Below are 21,416 nucleotides of genomic sequence, written 5' to 3' on the forward strand. Positions count from 1 at the left end.
AATTTTAACTAATTTTAAGACCTAAACAGATTTCAGTCTGGTTAATATTAGGATGTGGAACCACTTGAGACATCCTAATGTCCTAGTCTGATTACTTCTCGATGACAGTTCGTATGTTGGCTTTCCTTGATAGATGCTAGGTATTTAATGTCAGGCATTTTTATGTCAATAGTAAAGGGAGACCCCAAGTCGTGGATGCAGCAAAGCGCACTGACAACTCATGAAATTAAAGTGGCTTCTAACAGCAGCATGATTTATAGGGAAAGAACTTGGGGTATAAGAATTCACCAGAATTGCTTTAAATTATATTTCTGTTAGATTCCTGAATCCCCAGAAACCAGCTATAATGAACTACTTCCCCATCCCTACTCTCTCTCTAGATTATACTCAGAAAAACTAAGGAGAAAGTTTGAGTTGTAAGTGGCAAGTTGTTTCTTCTTTTTTCTGATCTTTCTTTAACAATCTATTATGTTCATTGTCATATTGCATTGGTCAGTTTAATTAAAAAGGCATTGATTGAGCTTCTGTAATGCCTGTAGTTATTCTGCTGGCCTTGAACGGGGGAAAATACATATAATACATCATTCTTTCACTGAAGTAGTTAATGATCCGGAAGGGAGACATAGTTAATGGAATATAACTTCTAGAATTGAGAGGGGTGAGGGAACATCCAGAAGAGCCACTGACCCTTCCTGGGGAATCAGAAAAGACTTTCTGAGCCAGACAAGGCATAAATAGTTTTATAAGAGGAGTAGGAGCCATCAAAGGTGTAGAATCATGAGACAGCATGATATGTTTAGGAAATTTGCTTTAAAAGAGTGGTAAATCAAAGGGCCAGGGTTGGAGAGGGGATACGCTGGAGAGAAAAAAGGAATGGAGAGATGGAGAAAATCTGGAGGGTTGGACAGAAATAAAAAATCTTGGAAAGCCTTGCTAAGGAGCTTAGACTTGATCATATAAGCAGTGGGAAACATTGATATTATTTATACAAGAAATTAACATAGTCAAATTTGTGTTTTGGGTAAATAACTTTATCTAACTCATATTTAATTAGATAAAAGGGGGCCAGGTAAGAAATAGAGACACCAGTTGGGAAACTATTGCAGTAGTTCATGGAAGAGATGGGGTCCAAACCAAGAAAGTGGCAGTAGATACAGAAAAGAAAAAATAAATATTAAGAAAATATTTGTAAATAAAATTGGTAGAAATTAGTCTTTGCTGGAGAGAGTCAAAAATTACACTCATGTTTGCAGTTTGGACTCCCAGATTGATGTATCACCTATAAAAAGAGAATTCAGGATAGAGAACAGATGCTAAAGAAAGATAATGAGTTTAGTTTTGAACACATTGCATTTGAGATGCCTATGGGATATACAGGTAACAATATCTTGCAAATCATTAATCAAATAAGGTTTAGGAGTCATCATTTCATGGATAGCAGTGCAAACAATGAAAAGGGATGAGCCCACTCAGAACATATTGCCCAGTAAGGAAGACCACTAGAAGAAAAAGTCCGCAGAAACCCCGGCACTGTGGACGGACTAAAGGAAGGGGATTCAGTGAAGGAAACTATGGAAGAAATGCCAGAGAGAGAAAACAGCACCCTGAAGAGTACGCCACATAAGCCAAAAGAAGATGATTTCAAGAAGTAAAGGGCCAGTGAATTCAGAGATAGCAGAGAGCCTGCACGAGATGAGGACTGAAGAGCAGCCAGTAGATTTGGCAATTACGGTATCATTGATGGCTATTACCAGAAAACTTTTGAACAAAAAGGTGAGGGCAGAGTCAGATTGTGGCACACTGAAGCGTTAATAGGAGGTGGGACTGGAGAAAGTCAGTGCTAAGATTCTTTTGACGTCTTTGTTGAGGACTAATAGGGAGCAGGTAGTACAAAGGGCCTGAGGAGAACAGCGTGAATCTGGAAAAGTTGCTGAGAAAGGGAAGGAGCTAGCCAAGCACCAGGGAAAGGATTGACAAGTGGTACTGAAAGCTTTTTTTGAAATTAAAATCCAGAACATTTTAGTGGCAACAGTCTATACATTTTTGTCTTTTTAAATTAATATATTATAGCTGTACCTATTTGGGGGGTATGTGTGATATTTTGATAAATGTATACAATGTATAATGATCAAATCAGGGTAACTGGGATATCCCCCACCTCAAACATTTATCTTTTCTTTATGTTGAGAACATTTCAATTCTCTTCCATCTATTGTGAAGTATACAATCAATTATTGTTAAGTATACTTACCCTATGGTACTATCAAATACTAGAACTTACATCTTCTAAGTATATTTTTGTGCCCATTAACTAACTTTCCTCTCCCCCTCCACCCCCTTTTTCTTCTCAGCCTCTGGTAATCACCATTCAGCCTCCTTGAAATTCCCTGTTCAGGTCCCACATTCAAGTGAGAATGTGTGATATTTGTCTTTCTATGCTAGCTTATTTCACTTAACATGATGACCTTCAGTTCCATCCATGTTGCTCGACTGACAAGATTTTATTCTTTTTTTTTTTTTTGAGATGGAATCTCACCCTATAGCCTAGTGATGCAATCTCGGCTCACTGCAGCCTCCACCTCCCAGGTCCTGGTTCAGGCAATTCTCCTGCTTTAGCCTCCTGAATAGCTAGGATTACAGCCACTTGCCACCATGCCCAGCTAATTTTTGTATTTTTAGTAGAGACAGGGTTTCACCATGTTGGCCAGGCTGGTCTTGAACTCCTGACCTCATGATCCACCCACCTCGACCTCCTGAAGTGCTGGGATTACAGGCATGAGCTACCATGCCCTGCCAGGATTTTATTCTTTTTATGGGTGAATAAAATTCCATTGTGTATATCTACCACATTTTCTTCCTCCGTTCATCAGTTGGTGGATATTTAGACTGGTTCCGTATTTTGGTTATGGTAAATAGTGCTGTAATAAACATGGGAGTGAAGATATCTCTTTGATATACTGATTTCTTCTCTTTTGGATATACCCAGCAGTGAGATTGCTGGCTCATATAGTAGTACTATTTTTAGTTTTTGAGGAAACTCGATGCTGTTTTCCATAATAGTTGTACTAATTTACATTCCCACCAACAATGTATGAGCATTCTTCTTTCTCCACATCCTCACCAGCTTTGTTTTGTCTTTTTTATAATAGTCATTCTCACTGGTGTGAAATGATGCCCCATTGTGGTTTTGATTTGCAGTTCCCTAATGATTAGTGATGTTAAGCATTTTTCTTTTTTCATATACCTGTTGGCCATTTGTATGTCTTCTTTTGAGAAATGTCTATTCAGGTCTTTTGCCCATTTTTAAAATCAGATTGTTTATTGGTTTTTTGTCATTGTTTTTGTGTTTTTGCTGTTGAAGCTGTTTGAGTCCCTTATATATTCTGGTTATTAATCCCTTGCCAGGTATATAGTTGGAAAATAATTTGCTTTATTATATAGGTTGTCTCTTCACTTTGTTGATTGTTTCCTTTGCTTTGTAGAAGCTTTTTTGGCTTGTTGTAATCCCATTTATATTTGCTTTTGTTGCCTGCACTTTTGAGGTCTTACCCAAAAATCTTTGCCCATACCAATGTCCTGTAGCATTTCCCCAATACTTTTTTCTAGTAGCTTCATAGTTTTTAGGTCTTACATTTAAATCTTTAATCCATTTTCAGTTGTTTTTTTAATATGTTAAAAAATGAGCATCTAGTTTCATTGTTAGGCATACAGATAGCCAGTTTTCCCAGTGCCATTTATTAAAGAAACTGTCTTTTCCCCAATGTGTGTTCTTGGTGCCTTTGTCAAAATGAATTGGCTCTTAAGTGTGTGAGTTTATTTCTGGGTTCTTTATTCTGTTTCATTGGTCTGTGTGTCTGTTTTTTATGCCAATACCATGCTGTTTGGGTTACCATAGCTTTGTAGTGCAATTTGAAATCAAAGTAGTGTGATGCCTTCAGCTTTCTTCTTTTTGCTCAGGATTGCCTTAACTATTCTGGGTTATTTGTGGTTCCATTTGAATTTTAGGATTTTTTCTTTCTATTTCTGTGAAGAATGTCATTGGTATTTTGATAGGGATTACATTGAATCCGTAGGTTGCTTTGGGTACTACAGACATTTCAATAATATTAATTTTTTCAATCCAGGAGTGTGGATATTTTTCCATTTTGTGTGTGTGTCTTCAATTGCTTTCATCAGTGTTTTATAGTTTTCCTTGTAGATGTCTTTTACTTTGATTAAATTTATTCCTAAGTTTTTCTTATTGTAAATTGGATTTTTTTTCTTGATTTCTTTGGTGGATCGATTGCTGTTAGCATCTAGAAATGCTACTGGATTTTTGTTTTGTTTTGTTTTTTTGATACAGGGTCTAGCGCTGTTGCCCAGGCTGGAATGCAGTGATGCAATCTTGGCTCACCGCAACCTCTGCCTCCCAGGCTCAAGTGATCCTCCCACCTCAGCCTCCTGAGTAGCTGAGATTACAGGCACCCGCCACCATGCCTGGATAATTTTTGTATTTTTAGTAAAGACAGTGTTTCACCTTGTTAGCCAGGTTGGTCTCTAACCCCTGGTCTCAAGTGATCTGTGCGCCTCAGGCTCCCAAAGTGCTGGGATTCCAGGCATGGGCCACCGTGCCCGGCCTGATTTTTGTATGTGGATTTTGTATCCTGCAACTGTACTAAATTCATTTACCAGTCCTAAGAGTTTTTGGGTGGAGTCTTTAGGATTTTCTAAATATAAGATCATGTCATTTGCAAACAAGGATAATTTGATTTCTTCCTTTCCAGCTTGGATGCCGTTTCTTTTTTTATCTTACCTAATTGCTCTAGCTAGGATTCCAGTACTTTGTTGAATAAAAGTGGTGAAAGTGGGCATCATTGTCTTATTCCAGAACTTAGTGTAGGGCTTTCAATTTTTCCCCATTCAATATGATACTAGCTCTGGGCCTGTCATAGATGGCCTTTATCATGTTGAGTTATGTTCCTTCTATACCCAGTTTCTTGAGAGTTTTGATCATGAAGGGATGTTGAATTTTATCAAGAGTTTTTTTTTGGCATCTATTGAAATGATCATATGATTTTTGTCCTTTATTCTGTTGATATATCACATTTATTGATTTGCATATGTTGAACCATCTTTTCATTCCTGGGATGAATCCCACTTGATCACTGTGAATGATATTTTTAATGTGTTGTCAAATTCTATTTGCTAGCACTTTGTTGAGGATTTTTGCATTCATATTCATCAGGGATATCAGCCTGTAGTTTTCTTTTTTGTTGTTTCGCTTTGTCTAGTTTTGGTATCAGTGAACAATATGTTCTTTTGTTTTCCTGTCAAATGATGAGTTGTAGAATTGACTCAATGTTACCTGAGTTTTAGGGCAATTATAGTGAAAGAAAAGTATTCAAGGGAGTTGAGGTTTATGGTCAAAGAGTAGCTCAGGGGATCAACCATGCAATCCATGCTGAGGGTCCTAAGAGGGACTTTTTCTACCAGGAGAAAATGAGGGGATTACAGCATTAAAGTTATAATGGAAATGAGGGTGGGAGAGAGTTGAAAGAAGAAAAGTTTTTGATCTGAGAATATGATATTAGAATTTAAAATTTCAGAAGCTGAAAACAGGATTTAATTTGGCAGCAAGTTATTAATATTTTTTTTGATTTGCAGTGATTTAAAGAGGTGTTTGTTTTTCTAATATAGCAAAAAGTCTGAAGTCAAGCAATAGCTTCTTTTGGCCAATGGTTCAACAATACTTAGTCCAGCACCTCTCTGATTCTTGGTCTTTTCCTCTCAATAGCAAGATGATGCAACTTCAGGTACTTCAATCAAATCAGAGAAGTGGGGAAAGTGGGAGCAAGTGGTGGCACCAGCCTCAATTCTCCTTTTAATCGGGGAAAACAAAAGACTTCCCGATAGCCACAAAAGACTCTACTTAGAGGTCCAGTGGACAGACTGATACATGGCCACCTCTAGCAACAAACAGGGCTGGGATTACAAATATTTAGCTTTCCAGAATCTGTAGTGGAGTGAGCAAGGGAGAGAATGAAATTGGAAGTAGCTGCTGGTTCACCAAAAAAGCAATGTCTGCTCCAAAGACCAGTGTTTGGCTTCCTTTTATGGAATAATGTTTATGTAGTACAGAAAGCCACAATCATCCTGCCACAAACAGCTAACTAGGTGACTTAAAGATGCATGCTTTATGATGTTCCCCTCCCTGTGTCCATGTGTTCTCATTGTTCAACTCCCACTTATAAGTGAGAACATGAGGTATTTGGTTTTCTATTACTGTGTTAGTTTGCTGAGGATGATGGTTTCCAGCTTCGTTGATGTCCCTGCAAAAGACATGAACTCATTCTTTTTTATGGCTGCGTAGTATTCTGTGGTGCATATGTGCCATGCCTGTCGAGGGGAGGAGGGCAAGGGAAGGGAGAGCATTGGGAGAAATACCTAATGCGTGTGGAGGCTTAAAATCTAGATGACAGGTTGATAGGTGCAACAAACCACCATGGCACATGTATACCTATGTAACAAACCTGCACGTTCAGCACATGTATCCCAGAACTTAAAGTAAACTAAAATAAAAATAAAAGATGGCATGCTTTATGCAGTGGTCATAGGAGGAACAAAGATACTAAGAATGATCTGATATCTCCCATCCTTAGTATTAGAAAAACAGCTGAAAGTGCATATCTTCATAAAGTGATCAAGCACTAACATATTTAAAGTCTAATATGTGTGGTCTCTGCTGATATGAAGAGCAATACTGGATATAAATATACAGTGTAGCCTCTTAAAGGGTATGTATGGGGGGGTGGTGTGTGTGTGTGTGTGTGTGTGTGTGTGTGTGTGTGTCTAGTAATCTCATACCTTAACTGTAACCTCCCAAGCAGATTGTGTTAACATTGCTTTTTTATAGATTTTCATTTGACACTGAAGATCTAGTTAATGGCTTTTGTGTTGTCTTTGTTTGCCATGCTTAGTATTTCTTTGCTCAGTATATTCCTTCTTGTTAAGAAAACTGTGTAAATTTCAGTAAGCCCTGAGGAGCTCACAAGCCAGCTTTCTAGTAGAGCTCTGGGCATAATTTTTCATGTTGCTTTAATAAAATGTTGTATTTTTGCCATAGATTACAGTCAAGTGAAATGTACAGTGTGCTGTTACCTGAAACTACTTTTTACCTCACTCATTCTAAGTTTTACCTCAGCAGCTAATCTGCCATAGACTTACTCAACTTAGATATTTCTTAATTTGTAATCTGACAGTGGTTAATTGCCACATGATAAAATTATGTATTTATAAAATAGGAAAGGGGAATTTGTAAAGTATCTTGGCGGGATTTGTCCAGAATGCCTTTGATGGAATTTGGTCAATTAGTATATCTTTGGACCTCAGACTAGGAGTGAGACTTCAAAGTCCAATTTCTGCCTCTTCTCATTGATGTAAGATAACGCTCCATGCTACAGTCACTATCACCCCATAGAGGAATTGAAGGACTGAAAAGCCCTAAAATGTTTTTAAATATTACAGTTGTATAGTTGCTTTCCTCTAGCCTGTTCCATGAAAACATTGCAAAAGCAGTGATCTTGCCTTGCGATCAAACAACATGATTAATGCTAACGTTAGAAAAGAGATGCAATGTCATACATCTAGGCTTCAGCAGATCAAGTTAGTAAACATCTAGAATGATACCAAGGCTGGCAATAATTTAAAATCTGCATTGCTACATTCCCTTCCTCCTCACCCATCAGTTCCCTTGTACAACATTCTTTTTTTTTTTTTTATGTTTGCCATGTTATTTTTACTTATTACAATCTGGTTCCCCAGAGGAGAACTTAGCCTTACATATTATAAGCCTGGATTGTCTATCCAAGCCGTTTTCTGGACTTAGCAAAGTTTAGGAATGGATACAGTGGTGAAAGGTCATAAGTGTGGACACTACACACTACAGCAAGACATTGGCTCTCTACCCTATAAGGTGAATGACCTTCTGAGTTAGTGATGCCTCACCAATTCCCATGTTCCCTAAGTCCAGAGCACCTCTTTCTTCCAAAGGACTCTCTGAAAAAGAGAAGGATTTTCATACAGAAAAGCAAAACATATCAGAAATTGAATAAAGATGGATGGAATTATTTTGTAAGTCTACTGTTGCTGTAATAAATCAGACCTAACCTGAAAAAATCACTTGCCAAAGAAGAATAATAATTGCTTATGTTTCTTGCTTATATTAAGTTTTATATGTTGTTATTCTAAGTGTTTCACCTACATTAATTCATTTAACCCCATGATATAGACACTATTACCCTCACTTTACAAAATAAAAGAATAAGGCAGAGAAAATTTGAATAGTTAGCTCTTGGTCACATAAAGGAAATGTTGGAGCCAGGACTTAAAACCAAACTTTGAGGCTCTAGAGAGCTAAGAAAACCTTTGAATGAGATTACCAAATTGTTGGTTGGTAATCTTTGAGAAATTGTGGGGAAATGGGGATACAATAGAAGTTTAGAGATAAACAAATGTTTTTTATTTGTGTTCAGCATTTCTTTGAAGAAAATGTCTAAGTGGTGCTAAATATTTTAATAAATTGGTTTGGAAATATATAGAAGGTAACTTTATCAAATTGTCCAGAAAGACCTTTTTGGAATATAGCACACTACCACTTCCGCCTCCCGGAATTTCGGGAGGGGTAAAGCATCATGGCATCTAGAAAAAGGGAATTGATCATTCTATCTAGACTGGTCAGCCCTTTGTGTAGTGTTTATTCTGTTTTGTCCTGAGTTCTGCATTTCAAGGGAAATACAGGAAAATTTGAATGTTTTGGTAGGTAAATTTTGAGAATTATAAAATGATCTAATTCAATCTTTAGAAGAATGGGTAAAGACCTGTGGACATTCCACCTACAAAAGGGAAGACTTCAAGGAAGCCAAAAGAGGTATCTTCCATACTTGTAGTACGGACACATGTGGGATTGCAAAGTTAGGTAAAATTAGAGCCAATGATTAGAAGTTAATGGAGGCAGATATTGGCTTGATGTAAGATGGTCAGATCTTTCGGAGATGGAACAGGCTGCCTCGAAAGGTATTAAGTTTCCTTTCACCAACGTTTGTGTAAGTGTGCAACCAGAATGTGGACAGCCACTTGAGGTGCACAGAAGATGGTGGCACAGAGCAGGTGGTTGGGCCACATGATAGTGAAGGCCTCTTCCAGCCCTGAGGTTCTCTTTCTGTAGGTTGGTGCAAAAGTAATTAGGGTTTTTGCCATTGAAAGTAATGGCAAAAGCCGCAATTACTTTTGCACCAACCCAAATATTATTCTATGAGTTGATTCAAGATAAGCCACTGAGCTTCTATGTGTAATCAAATATAGAAACAGTCTATCATGTCTTGGACTTCTAATGCTGCCAACACTAGTGTTACCCAAAGTAGTAAAAACAACAAGATGAACAGCAAAATAATGTCATTTCAAAAAAATCTGTAGGCATGTAATGAAATGACTGGTGTTTTATCCTTACCTTTCAGTGCTTTCTCCTGCTCAAGACAGCCACACGAACACGGATCTCCCCCCAGTGTCAGAGCAGATCATGCAGACTCTCAGTGAACTTGCCAAATCGTTCCAGGATATGGCTGACCGCTGCTTGCTGGTCTTACATCTGGAAGTGAGGTATGATACAGCCAAGCCTAGGACCTTGCAATTTGAATGCACTGTGGTTCATAAATCACTTACTTATTTCCAGGGAGTATCACCATAATTTCTGACTCATATTATTGATGTTATCCCTTTCTACGCTGAAAGTTATTTTTAGCCGTATTCAGTGACTATTTGAGTGCACTGTGTATTGTGAGTGTGGTAATTCAGAGCTGGCATGGTCTATGAAATCAGGTCACCTGGATTGGAATGTCACTATCAACTGGCTAGGCAATCATTGGCCAGTTAATTAACTTTACAAACCACGGTTTCCTTATTTTAAAAATGGAAATGGTAGTTTCTAACTTATAGAGATTTTATAAATGGAATAATAATTAGCACAATGCCAGACACAAAGTAAGTGGTCAAAATATGGTAGCTTTGCTACTGTGGTGACTTTATTGTGATTAATATTTTTAATAAAGTGCTCTGCTAGTCAAGAAGGGAGTCACGTTGGAAAAAGTAGAGGGAAAGAGGTAAAAGAATTATACTAATATATTTTAGTTAATCCAGTATATCTAAAACAGCATTTCAATAGGCAATCAACAGAAGTGACTGAGGTATTCAGCGTTTTCCTTTGCACTAAACTTTTCAAAGTGCCCATTTATACTTACAGCACATCACAATGTGGACTGGCCACATTTTAAGTGCCTGGTAGCTACATGTACCCAGTACTAGCATGGGCAGTTGCCAAGAGTGGCTGGGGCTGACTAGGAATGGGATTTTTTTCTTTAAGGTAAAATGGTCAAAAGAAATGTGACAAAGTAACAAGAATGATTCATCTGTGCAAAGACCCGGAGGAAGAGAGTTTCAGACAGAGGGAGGCACACTAACAAAGGTCTTGAGACAAAAATCAAGCTTGGTGGTTTTAAGAGCAGAGAGGAGGCTGATAATGCTTGTAGGCTGATGAACAAGCTGGGTGGGGAGGACTGAAAAACTAAGGCACAGGAGACAGGCTAGAGCCCAGTCCTGTGGAGTCATGAAGCCTGACACATTACAGGGTCTTACAGACCAAGTGAATCATTCAGATGTCACAGAAGCCATGGAAGGGTTTTAAGAAAGGGAGAGATACCAATTAATTAACATTTTTTAAAGGTCACTCTGGCTGTTGTATGGAAAAGGGATTGCAGGGAAAAATACGAATGGAAGCAGGGTTACCAGTTGAGACCAGCTCTGAGCATCAAAGTGACAGAGGTGGAGGTATGAGAAATGTAGGATTTGGGACACATGCTGAAGGTAGAGCTAATGAAGTGTGTTAATAGATTGTATTGGAAACAGGGGCTGGTGCAATGAGAGGAAAGACTCAAGGAAAACCACTAGTTTGGGGCCAGAGCAACTGTGTGGATGCTGGTGCCATTAACTGAAGGGGGAAAGACTGAGGGAGGAGAAGGGTTGAGGAGAAGGGCGGCAATCAAGCCTGCCATGTAGAGATGTTCAGTTTGAGATGCTTATTAAACAACTAGGTAGCAATGTCCAAACATCAGAACCAGAAAGTGCATGGTGTGGTAACACATTCTGTTCTGTATTGCTTTGGAACATGGTTAACATTGATAGACTATTTTTCATTTGAAATCTTTACTAGATTTAGGGTTTAAAAATGTAAATAGGACTTTGTTTGATAGGTGACCCTTGGGAATATGTTTGGACTCCAGTTAGAACCTGGATTTCTTTCCAGGGTGACTCCTTGTGTGTGCTGCTTGCTTTTTATCCTTCTTCATTACCATTGCCCAGTGAGTTACCTCCTTATTGCTTGTGAGAGCCTTGTGAGTGGAACAAGAGAAGTTAACATTGCATATTTAGAATCTGCTACTCAGCTTTATTCCTGATGTTATTTCTCACATTAATCTGTCCAGAAATAAAGCTCTTTCTATATATTTTCTGATTTGTTTTACAATAATTTTCAGATTTGGTATCTCTTTATTTATAAGTGGACAGTGAAATAAATCAGGTGTTTTCTGTGAATAAATATATGCAATAGATGGAAGGAAATGAAAAACACCAAGTAATATTCTAGCGCTGCTGTTACCTGAGTTACAAAGGAAAACAAGGGACTACCAAATTAGTTACTATCACAACTCCTGGAATTTATACTGTTGATTGTGTGCTTATATGTGTTCTACATTCAGAATTGTCTACTTATGTGTAGTTAATTCCAAGTGGGATATTTGCAACACATTTGAGTAAGATCTTTTAAGTCCTTAACCCCTATTTCTGCCCTTCTGATACATCTTGGCAATACTCTTCTTAATACTGAACATGCTTTAGTCATTAATTTACAAGAAACTATACAGTGCTATAACACCAGTTGCTATATCTTCTTCAACATTAGTCTAAAAACAGAAAAACGTCATTTTTAAGAATGAATATTTTAAAAGACTGAATTTTAGAGCCCTGGATGTAAAATTATCTTTCCTTGAATTTAACTCAGAACACGAAACATGGGATTTTTTTAAATTAAATTTCCTCACTTCCTCGTATAACATGGTTCCAACACTCAGGTTGCTTTCTTGTAAGTATGCTTCATTTCGTCTTTGTTCCTTTTGAAGTAAGGTACATACAACTAGCAGAATACACCACATAAGGCTCGGATAGTGAATGTAGACACACTTACTGTGTCCTGGTCACGTTAACAATTTTTTTCAGTTTGCACAGTGATGATACAAAATGAATAAGACAGATTTCATGCCACTCTAGTATAATAACGCTAGAATAGAGCTGTCTGCTGAGTCCTCTTGGGGCATGACTGTGGAAGAGACCATCAAACAGCTCTTCCAGGTGTGGCTTGTTCATTGTGATGGCTGGCCCCGAAACCTCATATCGTGCTGTATATTAGGTGCTCAGTAAAAATGTGATTAAGAATTAGCTGGTTTGAAACCAAACCCAGATAAAGTAAGTGCTACTTTATCAGACAAAACCTGTTGTCTTTAAAGAAAACGAATTGGTTTGCAGTTTCCGTTTTTACACAGTAGTGCACTTGGAAGTCCACTGAATTATCTTAAGAGGTACAGAGGCTGTGTGGCCAACATCATTCTCATCAACTAATGTTTGTTTTGTTCCCGTCCTGCTGTAAAAAGGGAATTAGAGCTTAGGCCCAGTTGTCCAGCAGCTGGTGTGGTGAAAAAGTGGCTAGTTAGCTCCTGTCTCTGGCATTTTTAGCCAAGAAATCACTGAGATAAGAGTACAGATAGAAGAAAAAAATTCATGGAGAAAAGTAATGGGATATGCCAGCAAAAAGTCCAGAACAACTTCAGATGCCAAAAACTGGTCTTGTTCCCCAAAATATCTTTATGTCCATAGCCCATATTTTTCTTTGACGTTATTAAAGTTCAAACCAAAAAACTGTTTTCAAATCCCACGCAGTCTGTGTTGAAGGATCTATCTAAGGAGTGTTTGACATTTTACCTGCGTCATTGTGGTTCACATTTTAACCACCAGGCAGCCCCTTTCCACAGTACAAAGCATAAAGCAAATGGTACCCCCAAGAGACGAAAGACATGGTGAGCCCATTAAAAACTGTTGAGGTTTGTTTTTTCTATTTGAACTTTAGAAGAAGAAAATTAAGTTGCCATTTGAGTCCAAGATGCCAAGAATGTCACCTTTATCAGCTGATTTTTCTCACCATCAGGAGGTCTCTAAGTAGGTTCAACAGCAACTGTCTATCACTGTTGGGATCCTAAGTGTGCACTCTCTGAAAATCATCCACCCCACTGTGTAATCAGCAGTGTTTGCAGAATACATTAATGTCAAAGTCATACTAAGGTCAGCAACAACAGGCCAGAATTTAAATTTAAAAAAATACTTGATTTGAATTTGGTGTTAGCTGATGACTATTTTAATTTTTTTTTTTTTTTAAATCTCTAATCACTTGGGAAGAAGATAATACCTTAAAGAAAGGTTATATGTCTTCTCTCCCAATAGCTTCAGGATCTCATAAGCTCTCACCTCCAGTTCCTAAGAATTTCCTAACTAGTCACTCTACTTCCAGTTGCTTCCATTCTCTGCTGTTAATCCACTCATATACTGTGCCAGAGTTATCTTGCCAAAGCTTAGGTCTGATTATATTATTCACCTCTTAAAATCTCCCTAAGGCTCCCTGTGGCTTCTAGGATAAAGGCCTGATTCCCTACATGGCCTTCAGAGCCTGTGCTGACCTGGCCTGTGCCCATCTCCCCAAGCTCGTGGCATGCCTGTAATGTCGGATCTGTGTGCATCTGAAAAGAGCTACTCACCAGTCCTCAGAACATCCTGCATTTATAGTCTCATGCTATTTTACATGGTCTTCTCATTGCCTGGAGTCATAATATCTGTCATTTACTTGAAAAATACTTTAGAGTAGATGCTTTAATTTTATTCAACTTCTTTGAAAATAAAGTTAAAAATAAAATTTAAACTTTATTTAAATTTCAACCACAGTAGCAATCAGTGCCCTAGTCATGAATCCCATTCCAGAGTTGGTCAACTTTCATTCTGTCAAAAAGATCACGTTCCAGGGGAGGCTGCAACCAGTGCCATTACTGGTATTCTTATCAAAATTATACATTTGTGCCAATTAGTACATGAATGTCAGAATGGGTTTTTATTGGTGAAATTAGTTATTAGTTAATTAGCAACTGTTAAGATGAGCATCTATCAGTAAAAATGAGCAGTAGTCAAGATATTTGGATTCTCTTGGATGAACTGCTTTTAAGAATATAACACATCCCATATAAAAGTTAGCTTAAAATGGATCATTCAACTAAATGTAAAATCTAAAACTCTAAAACTTCTAGAAGAAAACATAGGAAAAAATTGTTATCATTTTATATAGGCAGAGATTTCTGAAATATGACACTGAAAGTACCATCCAAAAAGAAAAAAGTTATAAATTGAACTTCATCAAAATTAAAACCATTTTTGATAGACATTGTCAAGATTAAAATACAAGCAAAACACCAGGAGAAAATATTTGCAAAATGCATATCTGATAAAGGACTTGTATCCAGAATATATAATGAACTCTCAAAACTTAAGAAAACAAAAAACTGAATTTTTAAAACAGGGCAAATGATTTGAACAGATATTTCATCAAAATATATGTACAGAAAATAAGCACGTGAGAATATGCTCAACATCATTCGTCATTAGGAAAATGCAAATTAACACCACAGTGAGATACTGCTCTACATCTATTAGGATGACCAAAAATTTTTATTTAAAACTGACAACACCAAGTACTGATGAAGATGTGGAACAACTGGAACTTTTGTATCCTGCCAGTAAGAAAGCAAAATGGCACAGCTCCTTTGGAAAGCAGTTTGGTAGTTTCTTACAAAAGTAAACATACGCTTACCATATGATCCAGCAGTCTCACTTCTAGGTATTTATCCAAGAGAAATAAATGCAAAGTTATATGCACACAAAAATGTGTACATGAAGTAGCTTTATCCACAACCACCTAAATCTGGAAAGAATCTAAATATCAGTGAGTGAATAGATAATCTGTGGGACATCCAGTTCAGTGGAAGGCTACCCAGCAATAAAAAGTAATGAACAACATAGATGAATCTCAAATGCTTTGTGCTAAGTGAAAAAGCCAAACTCAAAAGGCTACATACTGTATGATTCCTTTTATATGGCATCCTGGAAAAGACAACTGTAGGGGCAGAAAAATAGATCAGTGGTTGCCAAAAGTTTGGGAGTTGAGTAGGGATTGACTATAAAGTGACACAGAGAATTTTGGAGGAGATGTTTGGGTTCTATAATTTGGTTCTGGTGGTGGTTATACAATCGTACATGTTTGTTAAAACTAATAGAACTGTACACTAAAATGGGGGAGTTTTACTGTTTGTAAATTATTTCTCAATAAACCTGACTATAAGTAAAGAAAGATGACAGGCAAAGCGTGGTCGCATCATTAGAGATAATAATGCCCTAGGCTTTTGCAGCCATTCATTTAGGAATATTTCTTATTACTTGATGCCAACTGTAAAGGTAACAGAACATGGACCCTGGATTATGTCATCATGTCTTACCTCCAGTGAACCTTCCATGCAAGGTCAGACAGAGCACCTAAAATGACAGAGTTAGGACTAGACTGGGCGTACAGAATAGCCTGTTTCAACTCTGCCTGCCACGGAATACTGTTGGTTTGGGATTTTTTTTTTTTTTTTTTTACTAGGGTGGGGGATTCAAAATAAATACCTGCATGTAGGGCAGAATTTGGACTGAAACACACTCTGATTACAACTTTAAAAGGCTGTGTTGGTGCAGCCAATCCATACCCACCTCAGACTTCTTCAGCAGCTACTAATATCTGCCAAAAAGAACCTGAGAATTGTGTGTGACCAGACTGACACAGGCCATTTTCACACAGAAATGCCCTCCTTCCTCAAGCTGTCAGATATGTTCTGTGAGACTCAAACATCACCTTCCATCGGGACCCTTTCCTGACACCCCGTGGCACGTTTCCATGGCACACTGTGTAGATGTGCTTGGAGTGAGATGCTGTTCTCTTTTAGTCATTTTCTTAATCTGCCCCACTAGGCTGTGGGTCTTTAAGGATACAAACTGTCTTCTATTTCCAGGGCCTAGCACAATTTCTTGCAAATTCATAGAGGTTCCGTACGTGATTTACGTAACTAATACATTACCATTAATAAATATAAGACTACTGATGACAGCCAATACTTACTACGCACGCCATTTGTGCCAGACACTGCTATACATAATACTGCTACCACTACATATTAAGTGTTATGTATAGCAGTGTCTGGCACAAATGGCGTGCGTAGTAAGTATTGGCACCCTATGAGGCAGCTGTTGTTTTCACCCCCATTTAATGGATAAGAAAACTGAGGGATAGAGAAATAAAGTAACTTGCCTCAAGTTATACAGCTGGTGACTGAAGCCAAAGTAGTCGCCTTACACTTTTAAGATCTGTAAACTCTGCCTCTCATCTTCATTGCAATAATATCTGTTGAAAATTACAATGCTTTTCACACTATTCCTACAACCCTGGCATTGAAAAGAATTTTACAACTCCTTACCAACACTGTATGGATTAAACAAGCAATGATCATAGCAGCCAGCTTGCCCCAGATCACTCAGTTGTTCTACAGAATAACTAAGATGGCTTTCTGGTTAAAAGAGGGGAGGGTGTTTACATTAAAACATACAAGGCCACAGCTGCTTCATATTAAGTGTAGAGCATAATGTCTGGCACAAATAGAGTACAGAGTTAAGCGTTGGCTATCATCGCTAGTCTTACATTTATTAATGATAATTTATTAGTTAGTTTGGTGCTGTGTCCCAAGATCATTGCCCTCCCTGGAAAGATTTATTAGTAACTGCTCTCCCCATCTCTCTCTTTTTCAGGGTTCACTGTTTCCACTATCTCATCCCTCTTGCAAAGGAGGGGAACTATGCCATTGTGGCTAATGTGGAAAGTATGGATTATGACCCCCTGGTGGTCAAGCTCAACAAAGATATCAGCGCCATTGAAGAAGCCATGAGTGCCAGCCTTCAGCAGCACAAGTTCCAGTATATCTTTGAAGGTCAGACCCTGCTTCTGTCTCTGGGAGTTGGGGAGGAAGAAAGGATGAAGGTTTTCCTGATTTTCTGTATTACTGAAGTTGAAGACTTGTAGAAAAGAGTTGTTTGTTTGCTTGCTTGCTTGTTTGAACTAAATCTGCAATACCTAGCCTCTTTGTGTGTGACTAGGTAGACAACAATATGGCCGCCATCTGCTCCTGATTGATAAGGAGATTTAATCCAAGATAAGGCAGATGGCTGCCTCCCTGACATGCCACTCATGAGATTTGAGAGAATGTGCAGACTGGGCCACAAATTAACTCAAGAGGAGCTTATGAAAGAAAAAAAAAAAGCACACATACACAATGAGGAGAGAATCCTGAAAGGTCACTCATTGGCTAAAATTATCACTGGAACGGGAAGTTTTCTCACAGAATGTTATAATCATCTGGAAAGAACAGAAGCCTCTGATTAGCAGCAATTTTTAGGAAGGATATGTCCATAAATGCCTCCAAGGGGCAGGCAAGGAAGGGTGTGAGAGACAGGAAGTACCATCTAAAGACATTATGCTTCACAATTTTGAAAAAAAATGTGATGGCACCCAAATAATTTTTCATGATGAATTTCACCCAGAGGACCCCTGTTAGGATTTCACATTATGTTTCCTTTGTCCATGTTTTGGTTTGTTTATGTGAAAACTTGTATCTGTGCTCTCTCACAGAATTAAACTAGTATTTTTTAAAACAACTAAGAAGGTACATTGTCCAAAGGATTGTGGCAAACTGACAATACATGGCCAATGTTTGCTTTATGCAAGTTATATTCCTGCAAATTTGGACCCCCCCCCAAAATCCAATCCTTAAATATATATGGAGTTATAAAGAGATGTGTTCTCTTGGGGTATATCTCTCAAAGACTTTAGCCAAAAAGTGTAAGTGATTAAAGGGTTAGCTGTCAGTTAACCCCATGGCACTATGAGTTTGGCGGCACCTGGAATATTCTGCCGCTTTAAGCTGCAGTGCCTACCTGAGAATTCACTTTTCTGTTATTACACCGAGTTTCCTCTTGGCTCTTGACTGTGGCTCTTCCCAGCCCCTGCATATCAACATTTGTTTTATTCCTATGACAAAATGCATTTAATGTATTGATTATAATGTATTATTATTTCTTATTCTCTACAAACAGCATAACCCTTCATTACCCAGACTTACAGACCATGTTATATTGTGGCAGAGAAAAAAAAAAAAAAAAAAACTGTACCTAAAGTTATGGACATGAGAGAATGACACCAAAACTTGGCCTACAGAGATTTTTCATATAAATAAGTTGTCTAGCTTTAAATGTAGAATCTGCGGTTGTGTTTTTCTTTGAATAAAAACTTTTCTTCACATTCAAATAGTAGCACATATAAGTTTGTGGTCTTGAAGCAGTGTTGTGTGAGTGTAGCTGAAGCAAGACCTGAATGCATCTCCTCCTTCATTTCTACTTTCACCTTAATCAAGGGAAAACTCATTTTGAAGACATGGGGAGCCATGGACCTAAAGATAAGCCCTGCACTCTGATCTAAACCTCAGAGTCTCGGGGAAGGGACTAGACTTCAGAACAGGAAAACAACCAATAGCAAATGGCTTGCGACTAGTCAGACCAGCTTTACAATTCCGAGGAAAATGTCCTGCTAGCATCCAAGAATAAGAAAGAAGGAAGAAACATTTACTGAATTCCATTTAGAATTAAAATCCAGCTTTTAAAAATAGTAACCCATATGTGCCTCACGTTGTTCTGAACCAGCGTTTCTCAACTTAATTACATGGGGTATCCTGAGGAGGACTTGGTAGTTTGCTGATGTCCTGAGCTGTCCTTTGCTAAATTTCACAGACCACAAAACAACCCTCTAGATGTAAGAACAAACCACTTAGGGGGCCCCAAAATGTCCAAAGATGTCTCACGGGAAGTCAACAGTTAATGTATTATCTGCTTTGCCTTCACCCTTTGTTTCTAATTACATTTTCTCCAATTACTACTTTAGAAATACACCCATTGCCATTTGTATGGTGTGTTAGCATTATTGCCAGTAACCCAGTTTTCTTACTGATTTATTTTTTACTTAACAGTGTTGAAATATATTAACATTATTGCCAAGGCCCAGTTTCATATTGATTTTATTTATGTAGCTTCCCAGTCAACTTTTGAGCCAAAAGTGTCATTCTCTACTTTTCAGGAGGAAGGAGAGGCCAAACGGGTCATTTTATATGCCTGTGTTCTTCTCTGCTTCCCAATTGTCTGTAAAGAAAAGCAAGATTTCCCATGCATTTCAACAGTTTGTAATAACCTGGCCTCTTCTCTAAGGCCTTGGCATGGTGGCAGTAGGTGTACATGGCAATGCTGGAGATATGGCTGTTACCAGGCTTTGCCGCCAACATGAAATCCACCCATTTGTAACTACTAGGGCAATATAGAAATACCCTAAAATTATTGTCAGATCAGCAGATGCAACCATCAGAGGTAGATTTTCTTTGGTCATTTAAATGTTGGATTAGAAGACAGCAATTCTGTGTGCAGGTTTCTGTAGGAATGCCTCTAATCTGTCTTCCGTTTTCTTTGCTCCGCACTGTGCTGACCCCTCAGGCCTGGGCCACCTCATCTCCTGCATCCTCATTAATGGTGCCCAGTACTTCAGGCGCATCAGTGAGTCTGGCATCAAGAAAATGTGTAGGAACATTTTTGTTCTTCAGCAGAATTTGACCAACATCACCATGTCACGGGAGGCAGACCTGGACTTCGCAAGGTAGGGGGGAAAACTGGGCTTAGTTTCTTGTGCCAAAGTCAAGACTTCGTTGCCTGTGAAGTCATTTTTAAAAATGGACTCTTGATGCAGAAAAAGCTTAGTTTAAAAAAAGAAAGAAAGAAGCACAGATACATGTTTTTAGGTCCTATAGAGAAGGTAATTTCACAGAAATCTATTGAATTTTGTTACTTTGGCAGGTAGTTTTTCCCGATTTCTAACTGAAGTTCTTATTACAGTACTTGAATAATGTTTTTTTCTGCGTATAAAAGTATACATGCTTATTGCATAAAATATATAAGATACAATACAAAGAAGAATATAAACCTTTGATCTAGAGGCTAAGATATTTGGTATATTTTCTCCTGACTTTCTTGCATGTGCTGTGTTGTTTATGTGACTTTTCACACATACTCGAGCATATGATTTCCCTTTTTCCAAAATTGGAACTATGTTAATGCAATTTTATATTAATTTAATTTTGTTTTCCCATATCAATAACATTGCTTGAAAACATAATTTTTCCACATTCATTAATACTCCTTGAAAACATTACTTTTAACGATGCCCAAACAAATATTTCATGGCATAAATGAGCCATATTTATTTTTAATCACTTGCAAATTTTTGAACATTTGAATTTTTCCCTTTTTTTTCTCATTGTAAATAACATGTATCTACTGTATTTTTACAGGAACCTACTTCTCATTTCTTCCATCTTGTTCCGATTGAAACCCATCTCTTCTTGTTCTCAGTGGGAGGAAAGTGAGAACTCATCACTCTCCTTTCTCTAAGTTTTCTGATGTTAATTTTTTTCTAAGTGACAGGGTATTGCTCTGTTACCTAGGCTGGAGTGCAGTGATGTGAATATGGCTCACTGTAGCCTTGAATTCCTAGGCTCAAGGGATCCTCTGAGGAGCTGGGACTAAAGGCACACACCACCACGCCTGGCTAATTTTTATAATTTTTTTTTATAGAGACAGGGTCTCACTATGTTGCCTAGGCTGGTCTTGAACTCCTGGCCTCAAGCAATCCTCCTGCCCCAGCCTTCCAAAGCACTGGAATTATAGGCATAAGTCACTGCATCTGGCCTTGATCTCAATTTTTAATGTTTTTGTATAACACACTTTTTCAAAATTTGAGAGTTAGTTTTCTTCTCTCTTCATTTGTTTTAACACCATCTAAACCTTAATTAGAATATCAAACCTTTGATGCTTGAATAAAAGCTTAAGCAATTTGAAGATGATAAATATGTTATTTTCATGCTGTATTGCCATTGATACCTGAGTGGATTATTCCGTAAACTCCCTTATTTTCCAGAAGCCTTCATGGCTAGGAAGTCACTTGTTTTTAAATTCTGCCTGACATTTAGTATTTCTGTGTCTTTTCACTCAATTTTTTTTTTTTTTTTTTTTTTTTTTTTGGAGTCTCGCTTTAGCTCCCTTTTAGTCGTGCTAATCTCTCTAGC

The 21,416-nt window shown here is 37.9% G+C and overlaps 1 protein-coding gene across 1 annotated transcript in view; it reads left to right on the top strand.

The window, feature by feature from the left end:
• EXOC4 (exocyst complex component 4) overlaps window positions 1-21,416 on the top strand; it is an 826,169-nt gene that overhangs the window by 747,703 nt on the left and 57,050 nt on the right. The window contains exons 15-17 of the mRNA XM_011941218.1: window positions 9,492-9,633; window positions 17,011-17,189; window positions 19,792-19,951. Of these exons, the coding sequence (XP_011796608.1) occupies window positions 9,492-9,633; window positions 17,011-17,189; window positions 19,792-19,951 (481 nt within the window). The remainder of the gene's footprint in view (window positions 1-9,491; window positions 9,634-17,010; window positions 17,190-19,791; window positions 19,952-21,416) is intronic.

The sequence above is a fragment of the Colobus angolensis genome, unplaced genomic scaffold (assembly GCF_000951035.1).
Source record: "Colobus angolensis palliatus isolate OR3802 unplaced genomic scaffold, Cang.pa_1.0 Scaffold2, whole genome shotgun sequence".
NCBI lineage: Eukaryota > Metazoa > Chordata > Mammalia > Primates > Cercopithecidae > Colobus > Colobus angolensis.